The sequence below is a fragment of the Cervus elaphus genome, chromosome 4, assembly GCF_910594005.1.
Source record: "Cervus elaphus chromosome 4, mCerEla1.1, whole genome shotgun sequence".
Taxonomy (NCBI): Eukaryota; Metazoa; Chordata; class Mammalia; order Artiodactyla; family Cervidae; genus Cervus; species Cervus elaphus.
The window spans coordinates 42,236,531-42,260,693 of record NC_057818.1 but is presented as its reverse complement, the minus strand read 5'-3'; the positions used below and the strand labels follow the sequence as shown (position 1 = coordinate 42,260,693).

General features: G+C 49.7%; 1 protein-coding gene across 1 annotated transcript in view; it reads left to right on the top strand.

The window, feature by feature from the left end:
• TSHZ3 (teashirt zinc finger homeobox 3) overlaps positions 1-20,680 on the top strand; it is a 69,642-nt gene extending 48,962 nt beyond the window's left edge. Inside the window, exon 2 of the mRNA XM_043899049.1 lies at positions 15,869-20,680. Coding sequence (XP_043754984.1) covers positions 15,869-19,074 — 3,206 coding nt within the window. The 3' untranslated portion in view covers positions 19,075-20,680. The remainder of the gene's footprint in view (positions 1-15,868) is intronic.
• Positions 20,681-24,163: the final 3,483 nt, after the last annotated feature.

The following is a 24,163-nucleotide window of genomic DNA, read 5'->3' as shown; positions in this document are numbered from 1 at the left end:
TGTCTTCAGGAGAAGAGCAGAGAGATGCAATAGGAAAGCCTGGCTTCTGACTGCCCGTCCTCGTTCTGAGTCTTTGGATCATGAGGGCTGTTTCCATCCCCTCATCTCTGTCTCTGAGCCTCCATCTCCCCATCTCTTAAATGGGGACATCTGTGATGTCCCTTTCCCTCCCAGGTTGCTAGCTAGCTGGGCAGAGATCCTGCACCCGAAGACCCCAGGGACGCAGAGTCCCCAGGGGTGGGCCTGTCCCACGAGGCACAATGCAGGGGGATGGAATGCTCCTGGCGCTTGACCACTGGTTCTGGGTCTTTAATTCTTTGTGGAAACACTGCCTGGCACTGAAGTGTCTCAAGGAAACAACAGAAAACAAACACAAAAGAGCAAGAGGAAGTCTGCTTTCCATATTTGTGACATCTTTTCATTTGAAAGTTTGATTCAATTCAGAGAGATTTACCAAGCATCCAGCCTGGGCCAGGCCCGGTGTGGGAGCGGCGGAGGCCATGTCCTTGCCTTCCCCGGGCCTAGTCCACTCTGGGTGCGAGTGATGGCAAGATCCCTGGAGAACTGTGAGCGCAAAGAGGTCAGACGGATCGGCTGAGGGTGGAGAGGGGAGCAGAACCCCAGCCCAAAGTGGGACGTCAGCCGGGCATCCACAGAGGTGAACTCTTCCCGTCACATGAGCAGGGGTGCAGAGGGACCTGCCCTGGGTACACAGGAGGTGTGGTGGCAGCTGGAAGGTGCTGAGGTCACAAAGGTCTCAGGGCTGCCTGAGGATGGCATTTACCCAGGGGAACCATGGAGAGGGGGCACCACCCAGCCCTGTCCCCAGGCCAAGAACTGCATCCACTGAGCCATCTCAGGAAATGCCTGTGGGTCCCTTCGCAGGCCCCATTGCAGAATGGTGGGTGTTTGGAGTCTTAGGAGCAGTGTCTGGGGCTGCCCTTAGGGAATGGCAGGGAACAGCCAGTGAAGCAAGTGGCAGCCGGAGGACGTATCTTCTGGTTTGCTGTACGGGCTTTCTCGCCACCTCAGAGCCTAGGTATATCTGGAGCACCTGTGTTAGACTTCCCTGGTGGCTCAGACGGTAAAGCATCTGCCTGCAATGCAGGAGACCTGGGTTCAATCCCTGGGTCTGGAAGATCCCCTGGAGAAGGAAATGGCAACCCACTCCAGTACTCTTGCCTGGAAAATCCCATGGACGGAGGAGCCTGGGACACTACAGTCCACGGGGTCGCAAAGAGTCGGGCATGAATGAGCGACTTCACTTTGTGTTTGACTCAAAAATCCAGGCTCTAGAGCCTTTTGTTGGCCCTAGGAAGGAACAGGACAAAAGAAGGGGGAGTGGAATAAAGCACGTTGTGTGCCCCTCTGTACCTCCTGGTCTCATTCCACCATGAGAGGTTACACTGCAGACCTCTTCCCCCAGCGCTCCCCCACTTGTCACACAGACCCCTGTCCCTGCGATGTTCATCTCAAGGGCTCAGGAGAGTCCTTGGGGTGATCCCAGAGCTGCATGGAGGAGAATCAAGGACTCTGCTCCATGAGAGGATGGGGCTCACCCGGTGGCAGCCGTGATCTGAAAGAAGTTCCACTGGTTCCCACCTGTGGTTGAAGGAGCCGGGCTTTGGGTGTCACTACAGCTAGATCCCCGGGGAGCCCAGTAGCCTTTGAGGTTGGTGGAAAAGTGGCTGTCACCTCCTCCTTCCACTAAGGTCAGTAGTTTCATCACAAAGCTCCCTCGTGTCTCTGCTCACCATAGTTCATCATGACGGGTGACATCCTCATGAGGATGCCTTGAGGTAGAAGGAAGCAGAGGCCAGAGCTGCTGATGGGCTTGTGGGCATCCCACCGGACTGCTCCGTGAAGGCCTTGTGGCCTTCAGGATCCAGCCCCCAACGCAGGAGACCACTCTCACCCCCCACCCTGCCGTCCTTGGATAAGTGTCTGAGCAGAAAGGGGCTTTGCCTAGTGTATGCTTTGCAGACAGTGCCCAGTACAGAGCCTGACACACAGGAAAATGTACTAAAAATACATTTCCTTTTACACGTCTCAAATTTCACAACACATTCATGGATATGTGCTTGTGAAAATTTCAGACCGGGCAGAGGAGAGGCCCTTTTCTCCCCCACCTCCTGCCATCTGCCTCCATAGCCATGGTATCCCCTCTGGCACCCAGAGAATGTCCCCCACATCTCAGAGAGGATCCTTTTCCTGGGTGCCCATCACACAAGCTCACACAGAAAACGGATCCGTGTTTGTGTTCCTGAGACTTGCTCCCCCACTGACACTTACCGATATGTCTTAGAAATCGTTCCACGTCAGAATTTATAGAATCGTCTCATTCTTTTGGGGTTAGCATCTTATTCAGTATAATATACAAAAAGATAGCAAATAAATAATGAGTCTAGAGGTCGATGAGTTTTCCCCAAGTGAACACAGTCATGTAACCAGGGTCCAGACCCAGAAGTAGAACATTTCCGGCACCCTGCGAGTCCCTGGCACCCCCTCCCAGTCACCACCCGCCTCCATGGAACATCACAAATTAGTTTTGCCTGATTCTTGAAATTTAAGTGAATTCAAATAGTATGTAATCTTTCATGTACTGTGTCACTTGTGAGATTTGCCCAGTTGTTTTGGATTGTCGTTTGTTCATTTTCACTGCTGTGTTCCATGCTGTTGTGCAGGTATCTTTGGACTGTTGGCGGCCATTTGGTTTGTTTCCAGTCTCTTGCTGTGATGAATGATGTGCCAAAGGATATCATGGTCCTGGTTTTTTGGTGGGATATGTGTGCATGTCTGCTGGGTAGTTACCTAGGAGGAAAACTGCTGTGTCACAGAGAGTATGTAGGTGTAGCTTCCGTGGACCCTGATACATCGTTTTTCAGAGAGTTCCAGTTGCTCCGCATCTTTGCTGACACTGTTATTTGTCTCTTATTGTTCTTGTAAACCGCTGTATATTATTTCATGGTATGGGTGTGCCTTAGTTTGTTTATCCACTTTTTTGGTATCAGAAGAATTGTTGCTGAAAACAGCCTAGACACAGAGCGATTTTTGTTTTTGTTTTTTTGCACATGTGTGTTTCCATCTATAGATTCGTAGCTGGTTCAAGAAGTATAATAGACTTTCAATATTGATACATACTGCTAAATTACCTTTCAAAAAAATGACCATGACAAGTAATACACTAGCCAGTACTCAGAGTGCCACTCTCACTATGTATCGCTATTTTAAGTTTATTTTTTTCTCTCCCCCTCTCCTCCCCTGGAAGGATGGTGAAGTGTTGAGGGTTCTGGAATTTAGTACAAGAAACACATAGGTCAGACTATATACACATCAGTGTAAATGAGTTGTTGTTGTGCAGTCTCTTAAGCTGTGTCTGACTCTCTGCGACCCGATGAACTGCAGCACAGCAGGCTTCCCTGTCTTTGACCATCTCCCTGAGTTTGCTCAAACTCATCTTCAGTGAGTCACTGATGCCATCCAACCACCTCATCCTCTGTCAGCCCCTTCTTCTCTTGCCCTCAATCTTTCCCAGCATCAAGGTCTTTTCCAGTGAGTTGGCTCTTTGCATCAGGTAGTCAAAGTATTGGAGTTTCAGCTTCAGCATCAGTCCTTCCAATAGGTGAGACAGGGTATTTAAAGAAAACATGTAATGTGATGCCAACCAGCTAACAGGTAGCATTTATACATTGGTAGGGGAAAGCTATTTTAATAACTAGAAATGAAGCTGAAATCTATGGGTATTTAGGTCAAAATGATAAAACATTTAGAAGTTTATTTTTTTCAAGCTGACTGGGGAGATTACATCCTTGTCCTGGCTGTGACCTGTCCACTCAAATGGTAGTTACATGGTACTAGGAGACCCAGGTGTGTGCTGGGTGTCTGCTGAGTTCATGCTGTCTGGATGCTGGCTGATACTCAGTCAGTGTTGGCTGAGTGCTTGTTGAGTGCTGGGCTGTAGCTGGCCAGTCACTGTTAAGGTCACTGGCCTCAGGAAGGTCTCCCAGTCCAGGTGGATACCATGCTGGTGCCCAGGGCAGTGATGGAAAGGCTGGGCTTCTCTGGGGTCAGTGGGAGCACCCTCTTTCCCACTTTTCCTGTGATCATAAAATGAGGAACCTTGTCAGGACTCCTGAGAAACACTTGTGGCCTTGACTCTCTGCTTAGTGTTCTGGGAAATGGTCGTGAGGGAACACGAAGTGGTGTAGAGTCAAGAGGACACTCGGGGCTACTTTGCTTGCATTTGAGAGTGTGGAGGAAGCTGGTGGGAGCTTCTGCCTGAGGTTACACTTGATCTGTGTGGTTCTTAGACTCAGCAGTGCCTACCAAACCCTGTGAATTTGACCAGGAGTTACTCAGACAGCTGACCTGCCAGGTGGTGTGAAGGACGCAGAGGTAAGGAATGCCTGGTTCCTATAATGTATATGGAGAGGCCCGCTGTGCATCTACTTAGCCCTGGGAAACACTATGAGAGATGTTAATAACCCCAATATGCATTCCTGAAATTTCTTTGGAGTTTTTAGAGGACTTTTCTATCCGTTGTCTCATCTCTGAGATTAAAGAGACAGGTGAGAAAGGATTTCCTTGGGGAGGTGGAATGAGCAGGGTCTTGGAGGGCAGGGCTGAGGATGTGAAAAGATGAAGCATCGTATGCAAAGTGCAAGAAATGGTGTCAGCCAAGGCAAGGCCAAAATAGCATAGCTAGCACAGGTTAGTGTGTGTGTTTCAGGGAGGTGGGCATTGGAAGATAAACTTAGAAGGTAAAATGAAACTTGGTTGTGCTGGCTTTGAATATCAAGCTAAAAAGTTTGTATGGGTGTGTGATCACAAGGGCACTCCTTGTGATCTATGTAAACAAGGCCATCTTGGCCATGTGAAAGTAAAGCCCATGGCTCTGAGGTGTTTATTTTGGTAACTTCTTATTCCTAACCTTAAAGTGTCTAGCATACATATGTACTTAGTCTTGTATACATGTTGGATGAAAGGATGAGTTTTTGGGTGGATGGATGGTTGGGTAGATGGGCAAATGGATTGATGGCTAAGTAGATTGATTGCCTTCCCTTCCATGTAAATATTTATTACTCTTTTTAAAAAGTCATCTATTGACCTCCCTGATGCAAATGTTTTGATGCTATGGAAAACAGCCAAAAAGACTCAGGGAGAATTTGAATTGTACATGAACAGGTATAGCCCATTTTTTAAAGGATCCTTATAAAAACTGCCTCAGATTTTCTCCCAACCCATTGCCCAATTCTCATCTGTGGTTTTCCCGTGTTTTGAGATCACTGAGCATGCAGACAGGTTAGAGTTCAGCTTTGTATCACAGCTGCCTCTTAGGGGCCCACAGATGTGGTCCTCCTTCAGGAAGTCCTGTCAGCCAGAGCTGAAGGTGTGTAAGGGCGTGTGAGGCATGACTCTGCTCAGCCATTAGCCAGACTGTCTGTGTGCACAGTTTGAAACATCCCAGCACCTCTCCTACCGCGTGTCTGAATCCCACTCCAGGGGAGAGAATGTCACTCTTCTCATTTACTAGACCCACTGCAGATTGGGATTTACCTTGTGTATTTTGTGGAATAACAGAGAAAAAAGGCTACAAGGAAGAGGTTCAGACCCTACATTTCCAGGAGGACAGGGATCTTGCAAATATATGGAGCTCAGAAATAGAAACGGGAATATGGGGTTCATAGCAAGCTTTATATCTTTCGCCTCCCTTGCAAAGATTTACCTCCAGAAGCCATGCTTCGCCTGATACTAAGACAAACTGACTGGGGTGTCAATGCCCTACTCCAAGGGGGATTAAGGTTCTGCCCTGTCAGCTCCACAGTGGGTTAAGCACTCCTGCAGGGCACATGGAGTGAGAATCTAGATCCTCTGTGAGGTTGGTGCAGGGACCACTGTTGATCCACCCAGTGGTTTATATGTGCTTGGAGCCAAAGACAGGGGTGATTCAGTTGGTCCTCAACTGAGTAGTATTTACTCTGTATTATCTGAAGGTTTGTCTGAGGCAATTGCTTTGCATGTGAATGTCTCCTTGATATATTTATTTTTCTTCGAAGTGGGGTTGAAGTGGGCTGGTGTAGTTTCAGGACTAAGGGAGCTGGCTTCCCTTGCTGATCTCCAGGAGCCTCCCAGCTTCCTGGCTTCTTCTTTGTGTGATCCATACAAGGAGGGTCCCAAGAAATGGAAGGAGGTTGTTCAGAGGGGCTACCAAGAGGGCTGAACACAGCTCTTTCATGGCAGTAAGAATCTTAAGGAGACAAGCCCCAGAAGTGTCCTCCTTGACCCCATGTCCTGTGGGGGGCTCCAGGTTTGGCTTCTGAAGGCTCCCAGCCTTGTGTTCTCCATCACATCTAGAGGAACAGGCCATGGCCTGGATACCAGGTCTTCAGGGTGGGCTGGGTTTTCCAGCAGTGGGGAGGTGTCGCCTGGATCTCGCTGTTATTAGCCTTGTAGAGAATCAGCAGGAGCCCATCATGGCCTGGACAACCATTGGTCTGACTCTGCTGAAGGGTGATGTTGCCTTTTTCCATGCTGACTTGATCCACCAATCAGCTAATGCCATGCTTTTCTTGGCATGAAAGCATCGCAGCTTTATCAACACAGGGACACCCAACTGAACAAGCATTCCTCTCACACATTACATCAAATTAACGTGTACAAAATTAATATTCTTGACCTTGCTAGTGGGAAGCGCAATCAATCTGGGAGGTTGTCATCCTGCCATGGCCAGCCTTCTGGAGAAGTCCTGACCATTACAGCTTCAGCCACCATTTTCCTTCCCAAAGAGCCATGCATCCAGCCCCCACTGCCCAGCCTGCTTTGGTCCTTTGGAGATTCTCCTGGTTCCTGAGAGGCCCCTAGTCTCCCTGGTACTATTCAAGAATGCTATTCTTTCTTTTTCCCCAGAGGCTGTGACCTCTGTCACCCTAGATGGTAGGTGACATCTCTTGTGACTCCACGTAGCCAGGTGGATGGAGAAAACCTGTGTTCTCTGTCGGGTTGTGACCTCCTGGGTTCTGGCCACGAGCACTTCTCTGGAATCAATTGTCTCTCTGTGCTGCCTGTTTAGTATCCTAACGGGGGCCCAACAACTCAGTCTAATCACCTTGATATTACCCAGCGTATGTAGCTGAGCTCCCCTGTACTCCATCACTCACTTTCTTATGCCATCACCTCACTCTTGGCACAGAAAGGACGTCTCCCATCAGTGCTGCTCCTTGAAATCCTTCCCAGCCAGCAGCCAGCAGGACATATATATCCAATCTTGATTTCCACCTTCTGCAGGACCCTGAAGCAACAGGGAGTGGGGAGCTGTCTGGAGGGTGAATGTATTGGTCATCACTGGCCCAGCTCTGAGCACCCTTCCTGCCTCACTGCCCCTCACACCCTCCAGAGCATGAGACAGCTCATTTTAGGGGCTCTCAGAACATCAGGGGATAACTCTGGGCCCCCAATCCCAGACAGAGCAGATGTGGTAGAAGTGGCTACACTCACAAAGGAGCTCTCCCTTCCTGTCACGATTAGGTGTGTAACACACTCGCAAAGAAGAGAGACCTGTGTAAAGGTAACCCAGAGGGCACAGTTCACTTGGCCTGAGCCCTTCATAAAGCAGAGATTCTTTTGCGAATGGATCAGTCTGTCCCGAATTTCTAGGTGTGTTTAGAACAAGGTGAAACTTGTGAAGTTTTCTGGGGACTTTGTGCTCTTTCCCCGCTAAAGAGGTAACTCAAGGCAGAAGCTGAGCTGACACGGAGTCATCAGTCAGCCTGGAAGAGACTGCCAGGTTGGAGGCTGCGGGGACACTGGCGGCCAGAGGGGTGTTGGGGGCCTCCGGTGGTTACTCCTGCGGGGAGGCGGTCCCTGGCTCTAGCCACGCCCCCAGGGTGGGCGGAGCCTGGGAATCTCCAGCCTGGGTGGCGCTGGGCTTGGTCCAAAGCCCTAGGGCTTCCTTCTGAAGATGACCCAGGCCTGGGGGGCAGGGTTGAGGGTGCACACAGGAATGTTAATGTTGTACGTGTTAAACCTTTGTTTGCTCTTCATTTTCCTCTCCTTTTTCTTCTCTGGCTTGCTTTCTTTTCCATAGCCCACACCTTCAGGCCGCCAGAGGGAAGGGGATGGAACCCGAAGCCAGTGGGGACCTCTCATCCTAGCAGTCCCTGCTAGGTCCCTCTGCCCCTTTTTCTGAAAGTCGGCTGGAGAATCTGGGGCCCTGGGGACCATCACCTCACCTTGAAGACTTCTCTTTTCAAGCAGAGGACTTAGCCTAGAGGCTGGGCCAGGACCCCCCTCTTGGGTGCAGGCTGCCAGGGCTCATGCACTTCCGTGGAGTCTCGTGCACCTGTGTTTGCAGAGCCCTTTTCACTTGGGAAAGCCCTTTTTGCTCACTGTTGGTGACTTCCTTGTTTTGCAAACACCTGGGAGGCAGGTGTGGCAGAAATTGCTTCCCCTCCTCCCTCCCATTCGTGGGGAAGAAACTGGAGCCCAGAGACTTGAAGCCAGTCTCATGGTCACTTGGACAACACGGGGCAGAGTAGGAGCCAAGACCCAGTTTAGTGTCTGTGACCTTATTCTTTTGAACAGAAAATCGTGCAACACAGGAACACCAACAAAACTGGCAGGTTGTCTCTGAGTCCAGGCAGGTGCTCTTGTGGCCAACTCTCCACGTGGGGCAGCTGGGGCTTCCCACCTGTCCCCATCCCTATGGTTACTGGGAGTCTGCTGCTGCTCTGTTCTGGATTCAGGTGTATTGTGGGGGTGGGGAGGGGGAGCCGTTCAGAAGTGACCAAGACACCTGTGATGATCTTGGCATGTTTCTGTATCCAAGCACATTCTAGGACCCAGGTCTCCCCAGGTGTTTAGGCAGGGTGTTTATTAAAATGCGAATTTGATTCATTAACCATACAGAGTGGCCTTGGCTATGAGGGGAGGGCAGGAGCAGAGTGAGCATGGCATGCATGAACCCTGAGAAGGGACAAGAGAACAGAGTCTAGAGCCAATAGCCTTCTTCACAAGCTGTCCAGTTTCAGACATCATGTTGCCCACACCTGTCTTCTGGGCGGTTCCAAGTCTCAAATGTGATTGTGTGTGTGAGGGCCTGAGAGAGGTTCCTGGGGTGTGCTGAGGCCCTGGCTCAGGGGCCTGCTCCTCCTGAGGCTCCCCTGGCCAGGTTTCCTCCACCCACAATGGCCCAGATCACCTCTGGGGCAGCAGCAACCTCTGTGCCCAAGCCATGTCCCCTTGCTCTGCTCACCAGGTTTGGCTGAGCCTTTAACTGTCTTCTTGGTCATGCCCTCAGCTGGTTAAATTACCCTTCAAATAAAGTCACCTTATGTCTTGAGAATCAGGAGAGGCTGAAACAAGGCCCTAGTCTCCAGCCATGGAAATGACCCACAGCAGTGCTTCAGGGCTCCTTTCTCCATGCCAGTCTTGCACCAAGACCCCCTGTTCAGGTGCTCCCCACCACTGGAATACTCTCTTCTTCCTGCCTCTTCTCAAATCTCCATCACTGCTTTTCTTTCTCTCCTTCCCTCCGTCCCACTGCCCTTAGTGGTCTGTCTCTGTCTGTCTCTCTCCATCTCTCTGTCCGTCTCTCTTCCTCTCTCTGTCCCCTCCCAACACCACCCTAGTCCCAGTGGCTTCTTCTCTCGTTCCTCCATCTTTCTGGCGTGATTCTTTCTCTGCTCCCTGCCCCCCACTCTCTCCTCTCCCTTCTCCACCCCTGACCTTCAGCCCCACCGTCTCTTCTCCCTGCCTCCTGTCCCCACTCCATCATCACATCACTGAAGATGAGGATGCCCAGAACCACGGGTTACAGGATGAGGTGCATCTTGGGCCACCTGTAGGGAAGAGCAGGGAGCAGAAGTCCGAGGATGCTTTAGCCAGTGAAGCTGCCTGCAGCTTCCCAGGCAGTCTTGGGGATTTGAAAACAGTGTTATAACTTCAGAGGGCTCATTTCAGCCCAGAAAATGCAAAACTCCACAGGACAGTTTACTTTGAAATTGCTTCTGGGAGCAGGGCACAGCCACATAGCCTTCCCTTTCTCTCCAGCTCCCTCCAGTGCCCCTGCTCCCCAGCCCAGCCCACCCCACCCCCACCCCCAGGGACACCCTTCCTCTTCCTCTGTTCCTTCATCTCTTCCTTTGGAGAGAGATGCACAACAGAGCAATGAAGGTAATTCCCACTTGCCCAGAAATGAATTCCATTATGCCCCAGCTTACTGTTTTATATTTATATCAAACGTATTAATTTCTTTTTACCTAGTGGTTGGGATTAGTTAATGATGATAATAAATATTAATGAGGGTGCTGCTGCCTCCAGACCCTCTGATTGCTGCACTGGTAGGCTCCTTACTCCTTGGACGTCTCAGGAGGCATGAGCGCCAAGGAGCTGTGGGAGGGCACTCAGGACCGTCCTGGAGAGGCAGGCGTGGGATCCATTGGGGGCAGGCGTTAAGGAAGGCTCTGACGCAGCAGCCCGCTCACTATGCGCTCCTTCTGTGTGATTTCCTCTGGAGTTAGTCAGATCCCCTTGTATGTCCACTGACTCCTGAGGGGTCCCTGCAGAGGGCTTGGGAGTATCTCATTTAACTTGTGGGAGCTGCACTTTCCTAGGCTGTAAAAAGAAAATCATTTGATCCACCTGCTAGGACCATTGAGAGGATTAAATGCAAATGGTTCATAAGCATGCACATATTAGGTAGCAGTGGGATTTTTTTTTTTCCTGTTTTTCATTGCTTGACATTCCAGGGCGTTGTGCTGTGGAACTTTGTAGAAAGTCTCAGCAAGTGTGAGAGCTTTTATTTCTCATGAACATGTGTCTCTCCCCAGAAGTCCCATTCAGTTACGGGCATCCCAAGTTCTTGAGTTCATCCAGTTGTTCAGACATGTGTCCTTGGCCCTCAGCTTTGGAGAGATGGGTTGCTGTCTTACTGCTGGAAGAGTTTACTTTACATTGTAGGAAGAGAGCAGGCAGGGCTGTAATAAGGGAGCTGTCACAGTAGTTAGTCAGGGCTCACATCTTGGAGAGGAACTTTTTCCACTGAGCGATTTGGGGGGAAAGTGAAAGGCCCCAGTCCACCCTCTCTTGAGTCTCCACTCTTGCGTGTTTCTCTCATTTTTGCACCTGGCAACTTGGTTTGAATGAGAGCTCCTCCATGTACAATTCAAGGCCTCTTCTACTGGAGCTGGAAGTGGAGGTTTCAGTTGTATTTGTTCAAGAGAAAATGGTGATGCTGATGCATTCTTGGAGAGAGGTATTGGGGTGTGGGCACAGCCAGGGGTGGCCCCAGTGCAGGGAGACCACCATTTGCGGGGCTTCCACCCCTCTTCCTCAGAGAGGGCTTCTGGCATCCTGCTCCCCAGAGGCCCACCCTCATGCTGCTCACACTCAGAAAACGGATCCAGGAAGGGCTTCGGATCAGACCCCAGCACATCTGGGACCACCTGGAGGCTGGATCCATCTAGATGTTTTGGCAACTGTTTAGGAGGATTGAAGAAGTCATCTACGGTGTTCATTTATTCATTCATGTACTCACGCATTCATTCCACGGGTGTGTGTTTGAGTGGTTAATCTAGAGATTTCAGTGGTGTGCCTTGCAAAAAGAAGGGAGTAGGTGAGGTGCTAAGGGGACAAAGTTGAGGTCAAGTGCCCCCTCCCCTGGATATTACCTTTCACTGCAGCCCAGGGAGGGGTAGATGGCTCATCCTCCTTTCTTTGAATCTCCTCCAGGGTTCCCAGCACGGGAGGTGGCAGTGCAGAGTTAGAGGCCATGGCATGCTTTAGAAGCTGAGAGGCTGGAGAGAAAGCAGGACTGAGATGGTAGAGGGCTCTGGGGTGGCTGGGAAGAGTTAGAGCTTTCTTCCAAGTCCGATGGCAGGTCACTGAGGGTGTTTGTTGGGGTGACATGACCAGCCCACTGATGGAACATCTGGTGGATTCTGTCTAGAGAACAGAGGGAAGGGGCTGGGGCTGGAGTTGGGGGTTCCTTGAGGAGGGGTGAGAGATGGGAGCTGGCCCAGACTGGGGTCAGAGGGGTCAGAGGCTGGGAACAAGCCTCTTCAGCTGATGCTGAACATGAGCTTTAACCAACCCGTTTTCTAAAGGAGACAGCCAGTGTCTATTGCTCATTTACTGTGTGCAGGATGTGAGGGTGCAGAGCGGGCCTTTGGCCGTGGGAAATTCGGACAGGAACGTGCAGAAAGTTAAATAGCAGCAAGGGATCAAAGTAACCATCCACAGAAGCAAAGCCTCCCAAGGCCTGGTTACCTGTGCAAGATTACCTGTCAAGTCCAAATGAGGGACAAGGCCTACCATCGCCTCCCTGAGAGAAGGCGCCCCTGATAGTCAGCCTGGTGGGCCTAGCTTCTCACCCAGCCCCCTGCACCCTCGTGACCTCTCACTGTCCACCCAGACTGATGGAGACACCCAATCCCCCTCCCTCTTGGCCTGATCCGGGACATGGACTGAGCCAGTGCGGACCTTCCTCCTTGTCTCTGGCCAAGAACTTTGCCAGTTAGTGCAGAGCAGAAGGGCAAGGGAGTCACTTGACTGCTGAGTGCTGAAGAGGAGCCAGAGTTTAGTGGGGATGAGCCAGAGCAAGCGGGCAGGGCCTCACTTCTTTGCCTTTTGCTCAGAAAAGCCACAAAACAGAGAAGTAGAGGAGGGAGGCCTGATCCAGCCGCAGTGACCTATCATTTACAAGTGGGGAAACGGAGTCCTAGAGAAAGAAAATGATAATCTGGTGGGGGCGGAGCACGATCAGAATTAGAGGAATGAGTGAGCCCTTCCATCCTTCCCTCCCCTCTGCCATTTCTCTAGGCCCATTCCCACTTTCTTACTACTTCTTGAAGTTCAGTCATCGAGAGTGGATGTGATATTCTCAGAGGAGTGCAATTATCGCAAAACATAGAGAAAGGATTCATGCAGTGAGGTTCCTGTCAGGGCAGTGTGCAAAGGTACTGAGGAGGAGCCTCAGAAGCCACGGCAAGGCCAAGGGGTGGCATGTGGGGTGATGCTGGGTATCCCAATCCAGGGCCTCTTGGCACTGAAGCTTTTTGATTTTCCTCAGAGTAGGATTTGATTGTCAACTGCGAGGTTGGCCTTACTTTTCTTTCATTTTTAATTTCCTCCTCAGTCACCAGACTGATGACACTCTGATACTGCTATGTGATTTACAAGGCATGTTGGAGTCCACTGGGGGCCAGCTCAGGGTGGGAGCTGATCAAGCTGATGATGGTGCATGTGTGTGTTGGGGGATGCTCCTGACAGCCTGCTGTCCCCCCTGCACTGTGCTGAGGCTTCCACGGGGCCCACACCGCTCCTGGGTAGCAGGTGGACTGGCAGAGCTACAATATTGCCTGAGCTGGTGGCCTTCGTGACCACCGTTGACTCTGGCTTCCGGCTGTCTGGCCAGATGGGGCCATTTCTGGACCCCTGGTTCTCCTAGCCTGAATTCCATGGGAGCCTTGGTAGGTGTGGTTCATGCTGCAGACAGTGGCTCCCGGGGGTCTCAGGGATCTGCCCTGTCTACACAGGGCCGGGCTTTTCCTTGTACCTCAGCTACAGGACACGGGCCACTGTGTTTTTCTCCTTCCTTTCAGACTGTGTTCCAAATGAAACCCCTTGGATAGGAACATTACACATACTTGCTCCCAGTGCATTTCTGCAGACAGTCAAACCCAGCTTGCCCTGCTCGAGCTCCTCTTCAAGAGGAATGCAAACCTGCCTGGACGTTCTGACCTGGTCCCGCTGGGTGTCCCCTCGCCAGGGTGACCAGCTGACCGGTTTTACCCAGGACTGAGAGGATCCTTGGGATGTAGGACTTTTGGTGCTGAGACTCGGACAGTTCCAGGGAAGCTGTGACTCTTGGCAACTCTGCCCGCAGCCACCCTCCCTGCTGACCTGCCAGTCCTGTTTGGCGTTTGAGAGCCAGACTTCAAGAGAGTGGTGTGCAGAGGGGGCGATGCCTGCTTTCCTTTTTCTCTTCCGCTTCCTTTTCCAACATTCATCTTCCCCCTTTTGGGCCCCCATGCACTGTGGCCCTGGGCCTTAGGAAAGAGTTTGTTTGCCATGTTAATTTGCCAGCTCCAAGTGTACAACCTCAAATTGAAGTTTCACAGAGCAGGGCACTTTCTTCTGGTCATCTGTAAAGAATATTCCACAGCTCGAGCCCAAGACTCTTGCTTCACTGTTTGCATCTGAGCGAAAGCAGCCTTGCTTCTACAGCCGCATGTACCTGGACACTATTCCCATCAAATTCAAATCCCCTCAGTGCTGGAGCATCGGTAGTTTTTCAGCTTAGAAATCTTGGTACTCAAAGGGGGACTTAGGAACGAAAATATATCACTCTTGACCTGAATGGAAGAAGGTGGGGTGCAGCGATGAATATCTGTGTGTCTTCCAGGGTATCTTCTTGGAGTCATTTCACTATTTGTTAGTTACTTTTTCTAGTGTGCAATTGGTTTGGGGGCAAATCTTTAACATCATGGGAGTGAATTCCATAAACAAAGCTTCCTTTTCTTTCCTGACTTTTCAATCAGCCATGCAATGTTAGCACTTGGCATTCCAGCCTTAGCTGCTGGCCTTTGGAAGCAAACTGGTATTGAGGAGCTGACAAGAAGTTACTTTTCACCCCTTCTCCGCCTTAACACTGTCACTTACCACAGGGCTGGCCACGTCTAGTTATTCACAAGACCCAGTCCAACTTGATTTACAGTGTCAGGCAAGCTCCATAAGGAAAAACCAAAGTCACTGAATGCAAATTTAGAATGAAAAAAAAAAAATCATTTAGTTCCATTAACACAGTGTTCTCCCAGCTTTGCATCTCTGGAGAGCGTCTTCTAGAACTCACAGCTGCCCGGCCCTGTTCAGAACACCTCTACCTGCTTGGAAGTGCAGGCTGGATTCACATCCCCAGTTACATTACTTCTAGAAAGACAGGATCCCTGTTGGATGCCCATGAAGCTTATGCTGAGTAAATATTGACAAAGTAGTCTAAAGAGCAAACACTTTGACATTTGTAAGGTCCACTGGAAGGTCTTGTATATATTTATACAGTAGGAATGAGCACCGCATACCAATTTTCCTGAACTTGTTCTGACATAATTCTGCATGGATAGTGTGTGTGCCCGTGGCTGAGAATGGCTGAGTGTGCACACGGGGGCCAGGCCAGGGCTGGGTGGTGACGGGTCAGGGTCTTCCCTCCCATCTGGAACAAATGAGCACCTGGGCCCTAGTAGGAAACTTACTCCAAGCTTTTATGAGACTGACTTTTTCATAAGGAAGGGGAAGAAAAAGTCACAAAACCTTGTTTCTAATTTAGTACAATTGATGTACTTTCTTTTTACTTTGTAAAAATTGTATTGATGTTTTTGGGCTTTATATTTATTAAAGATTGAGCCTCAAAAATGTAATGAGTAAAAAATGCTTGCTTAATTTAAATTGTGAATCTGTCTGTTAAGAAATGCATTAGGGGTAGGAGAAGCATAAGACATATTAATTGACAGACAGGAACTGCTGTCTCTGAGGTTGATACAAGTAATTTATTACTTTAGAAATGAATGCCACCTCCAGAATGTGCTTCATTAATTTCAAATTTAGTTTTAATTTCAAGCTGTTGCCCCTTGAGAAGAATAAGGTGGCAAATTATGTTTGAAGAGCAGATTTTTTTTTTTTTCGCTCCAAAGAAACACCACATTTTAACTATTTAATTTTACAAATAAATGTGCCCATCTACTTTGCTTCGTTTCCCCAAGAGCCAAGAAAATGTTCTAGGTAAGGTCAGCACTTACTAATGCTTTCTTTTTTCTTTCTCTCCTCCTCCGTGTGTCTCTTCTTTCTGTCCTACCTGTTCCACCTGTTATCAACGCAGCCTATGTTTCAGATGAGTTAAAGGCTGCCGCCCTGGTAGATGAAGACATAGATCCAGAAGAGAGCCCTGCAGATGGAGAGCCATCGGCTAAGTACATGTGCCCGGAAAAGGAGCTCGGCAAGACCTGCCCGAGCTACCAGAACTCCCCGGCGGCCGAGTTTTCCAGCCACGAGATGGACAGCGAGTCCCACATCAGTGAGACCAGTGACCGGATGGCCGACTTTGAAAGCGGCTCCATCAAGAACGAAGAGGAGACCAAGGAGGTGAGCATCCCGCCAGAAGACACGACCGTGTCGGACAGCCTGGAGCAGATGAAGGCCGTGTACAACAACTTCCTGTCCAACTCCTACTGGTCCAACCTCACCCTCAGCCTGCACCAGCCGTCCTCGGAGAGGAACAACGGCAGCAGCGGCAGCAGCAGCAGCAGCAGCAGCAGCTGCGGCAGCGGCAGCTTCGACTGGCACCAGAGCGCCATGGCCAAGACGCTGCAGCAGGTGTCCCAGAGCCGCCTGCTGCCCGAGCCCAGCCTCTTCAGCACCGTGCAGCTGTACCGGCAGAGCAGCAAGCTCTATGGCTCCATCTTCACCGGGGCCAGCAAGTTCCGCTGCAAGGACTGCAGCGCCGCCTACGACACCCTGGTGGAGCTGACCGTGCACATGAACGAGACGGGGCACTACCGCGACGACAACCACGAGGCCGACAACAACAACCCCAAGCGCTGGTCCAAGCCCCGCAAGCGCTCGCTGCTGGAAATGGAAGGCAAGGAGGACGCCCAGAAGGTGCTGAAGTGCATGTATTGCGGCCACTCGTTCGAGTCCCTCCAGGACTTGAGTGTCCATATGATCAAAACGAAACACTACCAAAAAGTGCCTCTGAAGGAACCCGTCACTCCCGTGGCAGCCAAAATCATCCCAGCCGCTCGGAAGAAGGCCTCGCTGGAGCTGGAGCTGCCTAGCTCCCCGGATTCCACTGGTGGCACCCCCAAAGCTGCCATGGCGGACACGAACGACGCGCTTCAGAAGAACTCCAACCCGTACATCACGCCAAATAACCGCTACGGCCACCAGAACGGGGCCAGCTACGCCTGGCACTTCGAGGCCCGCAAGTCCCAGATCCTCAAGTGCATGGAGTGCGGCAGCTCGCATGACACGCTGCAGGAACTCACGGCCCACATGATGGTGACCGGCCACTTCATCAAGGTCACCAACTCGGCCATGAAGAAGGGGAAGCCCATCATGGAGACGCCCGTCACGCCCAGCATCACCACCCTGCTGGACGAGAAGGTGCAGTCCGTGCCCCTGGCTGCAACCACCTTCACGTCCCCCTCCAACACGCCTGCCAGCATCTCCCCAAAACTGAACGTGGAGGTCAAGAAGGAAGCTGACAAGGAGAAAGCCGTCCTCGAAGAGAAGCCCAAGGAAAAGGAGAAGGCCTGCGAGGAGGAGGAGAAGTACGATATCTCTTCCAAGTACCACTATTTGACTGAGAACGACCTCGAAGAGAGCCCCAAGGGCGGGCTCGATATCCTCAAGTCCCTAGAAAACACAGTCACGTCGGCCATCAACAAGGCCCAGAACGGCACCCCCAGCTGGGGGGGCTACCCCAGCATCCACGCTGCCTACCAGCTCCCCAACATGATGAAGCTGTCTCTGGGCTCCGCGGGGAAAAGCGCACCCCTGAAGCCCATGTTTGGCAACAGCGACATCGTGTCCCCCACGAAGAACCAGACCCTGATCACTCCACCCAGCAGCCAGACCTCCCCCATGCCCAAGACAAACTTTCACGCCATGGAGGAGCTGGTGAAAAAAGTCACCGAGAAAGTTGCCAAAGTCGAGGAGAAAATGAAGGAGCCCGAGGGCAAGCTTTCTCCACCCAAGCGGGCCACCCCGTCCCCGTGCAGCAGCGACATCAGCGAGCCCATCAAGATGGAGGCGTCCAGCGACGGGGGCTTCAAAAGCCAGGAGGACAGCCCCAGCCCCCAGAGGGACGGCTGCAAGGAGGGGAGCCCCCTGGCAGAGCCGGTGGAGAACGGCAAGGACCCGGTGAAGCCCATGAGCAGCGGCCTGAGCAGCAGCACAGCCATCATCACCGACCACCCCCCCGAGCAGCCCTTCGTTAACCCTCTGAGCGCCCTGCAGTCGGTGATGAACATCCACCTGGGCAAGGCCGCCAAGCCCTCCCTGCCTGCCCTCGACCCCATGAGCATGCTTTTCAAGATGAGCAACAGCCTGGCCGAGAAGGCGGCGGTGGCTACCCCACCACCCTTGCAGTCCAAGAAGGCGGACCACCTGGACCGCTATTTCTACCACGTCAACAACGACCAGCCCATAGACTTGACGAAAGGCAAGAGTGACAAAGGATGCTCTTTGGGTTCAGTGCTTCTGTCGCCCACGTCCGCATCCCCGGCAACCTCCTCATCCACGGTGACAACGGCGAAGACATCTGCCGTCGTATCATTCATGTCAAACTCGCCGCTACGCGAGAATGCCTTGTCAGATATATCCGATATGCTGAAGAACTTGACAGAGAGCCACACGTCAAAGTCCTCCACCCCTTCCAGCATCTCTGAGAAGTCTGACATTGACGGGGCCACCCTGGAGGAGGCCGAGGAGGCGACGCCCGCGCAGAAGAGGAAGGGCCGCCAGTCAAACTGGAACCCCCAGCACCTGCTCATCCTTCAGGCGCAGTTCGCCGCCAGCCTCCGGCAGACCTCGGAGGGCAAGTACATCATGTCGGACCTGAGCCCCCAGGAGCGCATGCACATCTCCAGGTTCACCGGGCTCTCCATGACCACCATCAGCCACTGGCTGGCCAACGTCAAGTACCAGCTGCGAAGGACAGGTGGGACAAAGTTCCTCAAAAACTTGGACACCGGCCACCCTGTGTTCTTTTGTAATGACTGCGCGTCACAAATCAGGACTCCCTCCACGTACATCAGCCACCTCGAGTCACACCTGGGCTTCCGGCTACGGGATTTGTCCAAACTGTCCACTGAACAGATTAACAATCAGATAGCACAAACCAAGTCACCGTCAGAAAAACTGGTGACGTCCTCCCCCGAGGAGGACCTGGGGACCTCCTACCAGTGCAAACTTTGCAATCGGACCTTTGCAAGCAAGCATGCGGTTAAACTTCACCTCAGCAAAACACACGGGAAGTCCCCTGAGGACCACCTTCTGTATGTTTCTGAGTTAGAGAAACAGTAGCGTTTGCTTTTGATTAAAGTGACTGTAATTCGCTTTGAGGGAAACTGTTGCAGGCACCTTAAGGCCCCTCTGTCTTGTTCTTGGCACATGTTCTTATTTTAACTGCAGAGAATCACTCTGGGCTGGACTGTTTTGTATAACTGTACAGTGTTTAATAGAGGTGCATACTCAGCTGTTGTTACTGGTAAAATATGAAGGTTAAAACGCAGTGGTAAGTGTTTGGAACTTTGTGTAAATGGGATTTAGTTGTGAGCATCCCCCGATGCTTCAAGCTGCATGCATTAACAGACAGTTTAATTAAGCATTTATGACGAAACCGGGCACACTTTTCCACGCGGCTCAAGTGTGCCGGCATTTTTCACCCTTTCATCTTTAGCCCTCTGAGTACTTTGAAGCACTTTTGCATTAATTTGGTTAAAAAATAAAATAATAATAATAATGTATGAAGCTCTGTTTTTTAAACTCCTTACCAGCTTAGTTATAATTAATAATATGAACCTCCATTTATGCAGGTCTGCAGGGGTATAACACGCCTTGAAATTTAAAAGAATATTATTTTCACATTGAAACATAGATGTATATATTGTATAGATTTCAGACTCTCTTATGAAAAATGTGATTGTGGGTAAATGACCTTTTTTCCTGCATTTATAGCAACAGTGTTTTATGTACCTGCTATGCTCTGGGCATAAGCCGTGCCTATGTATAGTGTATATTTCTTTTTCTTTTTTTTTTTAAGGTCTATGGGTTTTGTTTTTTACATGCAAACATTGTAAATTATACAGAAGATACCACAGATAGCATTTATAAAGTATACAGAAACATTATCTGAAAGCAAAGTATGATTGTTTGTTTTGCTATACAGTACATCTATATTGATAGAGGTTCACGTTTAAATTATACATATTTATTAGCATCATATTATCATTTGTTTTGAGCAGTCTGAATAAACGAGGCCAGGAGATCCATCCATGGCAGGCATCATAACTATTTTGCACATTATTTTTAAAGGTATTTATTAGAAATCAAAAAAAAAAAAAAAAAACACGCTCAAAATAAACTCAGTGCTCAAAGGGTTAAGTCTATTTGAAAAGGAAAAAAAAAAGAACAAAAAAAAGAGAGAGAGAGAGAGAACTTGTACTGTATTTCCTAAACATTGATAAAGCCTTTAAAATGTTTGTACTGTAATACTTTGCTTAAAAGTCACGAGGCATTCTGTGATACAACCTCTTTTACTTATTTATAAGCCCTCTTGGTTGCTATTCCATATTGTAGGATGCCTTTTTATTTCAATTGGTAACTTTCTGTTTTGTTCTTCCTAATTATTCTCCCAAGATCCCACACTGCAGCTTTATCTTTAGGCTTATGAAAGGTAACCCGTGGTTACCGGCTCTCCAAGTGATTCTGTTCTTCTCCATTTTTGGCAGTTAATTTGCAGAAGTAACTGACAGCTGACACCATATGAGAACCTATGTATAAAATATTGGCATGTAAGCAGCACAGACACTCTGTGCCCTGTTTTGTTGTTGACAATGAACCACCATTATGTGACTCTTCATATAACCCTCTTTTCTACGGCAGCATTAAAATTGTCTTTTTGCTATAATTTTGTGTTGCGTTCACAATTATGTCTGAAATGTGCTACGACTAACGAGCACATTAAAATTAAATTGTATGCGATCTGTTTATGACTGAGTTGGTTGCTGTGTCTGCCAGGTGCTGGCAGTCGGAAGCCGCCCGTAAATCAAGGGAGTTTTAGTGAACTTTGGGCTTGGAGAGCAGCGAGCATTCACTCAGAGGTGGCGTGGACAGAATTCTCCCCAAGAATAAAAATGCAAAAGAAAGGAAGATGTTCCCGTGGGGTTAGATTCTTGCTGGGCAGGCGATGTTATCCAGTATCTGTAGTGGAGCCTCGGTCACACCTGGCGACCGGCATGGGGGCGGGAGTTGGGTCTCCCATCTGGATGAGAGAAGTCCAAGTCAGGGCCCTGAGCTCTGCCCATGGCAGATGGGAGGAAAGGTTTTTGGGCGATTCCTTCCTGTTGATTCGGGATTTTCAAGGAGCAGAAAACAGAGCCCAGCTGGGCAGGTGGACCCTGGGGTCCATGCTCTCTCTTCTGTGCTAAAGTGAGCACAGATAACGAGGTGTAGGGGGGCGGGGAGCCTGAACCCATCCACGGGAGGAGTGGGGAGAGCATTTATATGATAATCACAAGCTTTTATTAGCCCCGGCAAATCATGCCAACAAAACGCTGGGAACATCATGTAAAATTGTAAAATACCTTTATTACTATATTCAGACTACTCTTGCAGTTATGTGGAATCGTAGCTCCTAACCTAGAATTATACAAATGAGAGATGTATTACATCCATGTAATATATAAAACACCTCCACGTTAAAAAAATACTCTTTTATTAAAAATTTAAATTAAGCCCTTTCAGAGATGTTCGGCAACACGCCTACGTGGTTTTTTTTTTTTTTCCCCATTCATCCCCACCCCTTTTTGTCAAGATGAGGCCAAAATTTCTGTCTGCTCTACTTTCTGTCGGCAATCCATCTCTCTCTGGGTTTTTAGAGAGAAACTCACTGGAGTTTAAAACGGGTTTCTGGCAAGTGAGGAGGTCTGTCCTGGCTCTGCTTGCCCTGTGGTGCAGATAGTCGGACTGTGGCCTCAGGCACTGCGGAGGGGCTTTCCCTTCTGGGTCTCCAGCCTTGTCGTCTTCCCCATCTCCTCCCGGGTGGCCGGGAGTCCCTCCCAGCGCGCCTCTTCGCCCTGTCTGCCCCTACCTGGGACGTGGTAGGTTTCCCCCGGGGGCCCGGCTCCCCCCTGGAACCCGGCTGGGGACAGATACACCCTCCCTGCTGTGCCTTCCGCATCTTCACATCCCGGAGCCCAGATTTCCACTCTTGAATTTTTCACAGGTTAAATATAGCATCGGTTTATTAGAATCCAAAGTCCTGCATCTAACAGATTAAACTGACAACACTTCCATCACCACCAGGGCCCATGTGGCTTGAAGGGAGAGGGGATTTGTGCAAGTGAGGCTGGGAACCCCACCCCGCATTTACAGTTTGGGAGAAGAAGCTGATGCCCTGCCCATCTCCTCCTCACCCTACCTGCAGGGTTAGCTTGAGGACGTCGGTTCGGGTATAGAAGTGAGGAGTTACGGCCAAGACAGGCAGCAAGTTCTATGACTCACTTGGCCCCCGAGGGTATAGCCAAGAAAGGACCACTCATACTAATGGGGCCCAGAAATTAGCTTTACCTCTGGAGGATGCGGTGACTAGGCTGTGAAGGGCCTGAGGCGTGAGTGCAACCTAACCTGGTACAATGGCAATTCCCCAACCATGCATCATGGCAAGAGGTGGGGCTGGCTGGGACCTCATCCGGCTTGGAAATGGAGGGCCGTTTACTCTCAAGCTCATCTCATCAAACCCTTCCCTGGCTGGAGAATGAGCCGCTGTCCGAAAGAGCCTTCCAGTCACAGCCCAGAATGGCCCTGATTTTCCTGAGATCAGTAGGGAAGATCTAAAGTTGCATTCCAAGTGCGATGTAGTTGTGCACTAGTTCTCCTACCGTTGATGTTATTAGAGAATGTGAGAGCAGGAAGGAAGGGTCATCCAAGTCAGGTCTTTAAACGATTGCAGGGAGGCGGAGGGATGGAGCCAAGTGAGGGAGGTTTTAATCACAGGTGTGTAGGTGACCCCGACCTCACCCCGCCCAAGCCCAGGCTTGTTGCAGCCTTACTGTATATCTTCGAGCCATCACATTTACGCAGTATCTTAAAATAACATTTGTGATAAATGTGCAATTTAACTAATTTATGGTGCTATGATGTGCTCAGGGCTACATGCAAGATGAAAATCTTAAATGGAGCTTGAACAGCTCACTTCACAACAAGAAATCAATATGCCACATCTTAGCTATTCGCTGCCGTCAACATTTAGCAAAAAATATCAGTGATGTATCTTTAAGTTTGAGGCAGCAAGATTTCTATAATTAACCAAAATCTTACATAGTTAAAGAGGGTGGGTTATGATGAAGACCCAGATCTCCCTGGCATCTTCGTTCTATTTTCATTCTGCAAAAAGGAAAAAAAAAAATATTGATAACCACCAAAGAGGCGTTTCTTTGCCGGGTGCTTAGGAGAGCTTAGGTGGAGGTGGTTAGCCTGGGAGGGTTCCCCAGCAGAGCTCAGGGCTGTGGTCTGCAGATCTAGGAGAATTCATTCTCTTAAAATCAGACCACGCCAACTAGGTGGACTTCATGGCCCTCAATCCCTGACCTACCTATTGTTTCACAGACCTGGTGACTGAATATTTGACAAAAGGCCATAGTAACTGCCAGCTCTGGGGAGAGTCAAGCTCCCATCTTGAGAGCAGAACCCTGAAGAGAGGAGTCTGAGAGTGGTCAAAACACAGGAGATGATGGGAAGAAACAAGGCCGCAGTGAACAAATCCAGTACTGAAACTATTGTCTCCTGAGATTTCTAAGTCATCCAATAGAAAAAAAAAAATCAAATGATTTTATTTTTTCAGATTCATCTGTGCAGCTCTTTTGAAATTGGAAAATTGCAATCGCATTTTATTCTGTTGACTATTCAGCACAAAAATAATCCACTTGGTATTAAAGGAAGCAATCATAAGGATGAAAACACACAAATCCCAACACCACTCTTTAATAATAAATACTTTAACTTTAAAATAATAGCTATTATCCTTTTAGCTAATGGAGAAATTACCATTTTTACTCTGCCAGATAGTTATTCTTTTGGTAATAGAAACACTAACCTTTTTTCTCCCTAGGGATTTATTAGTAAGCACGTGTATTCTTTGGCAAAAGGGAACCTGAAAATGCATTTCCCTGGGGACCTGGCGCCAGTCGATGCCTTTCAGCCCGCGGCTGACCTCGGAGACACAGAAAAGGTACTTGCGCTTCTGCTCCCACGCAATTCCAGGGTGTGCTGGCCTTTGCAAAATATGCTATAGTTAGCTTCAAAAACCATCTCACTCCTTTGGGGGAAGGCCTCAGCTCTGTCTCATAGCATAAAGCTTCTGGGAGGGGAATTTTCTCATGACAAACCCCAC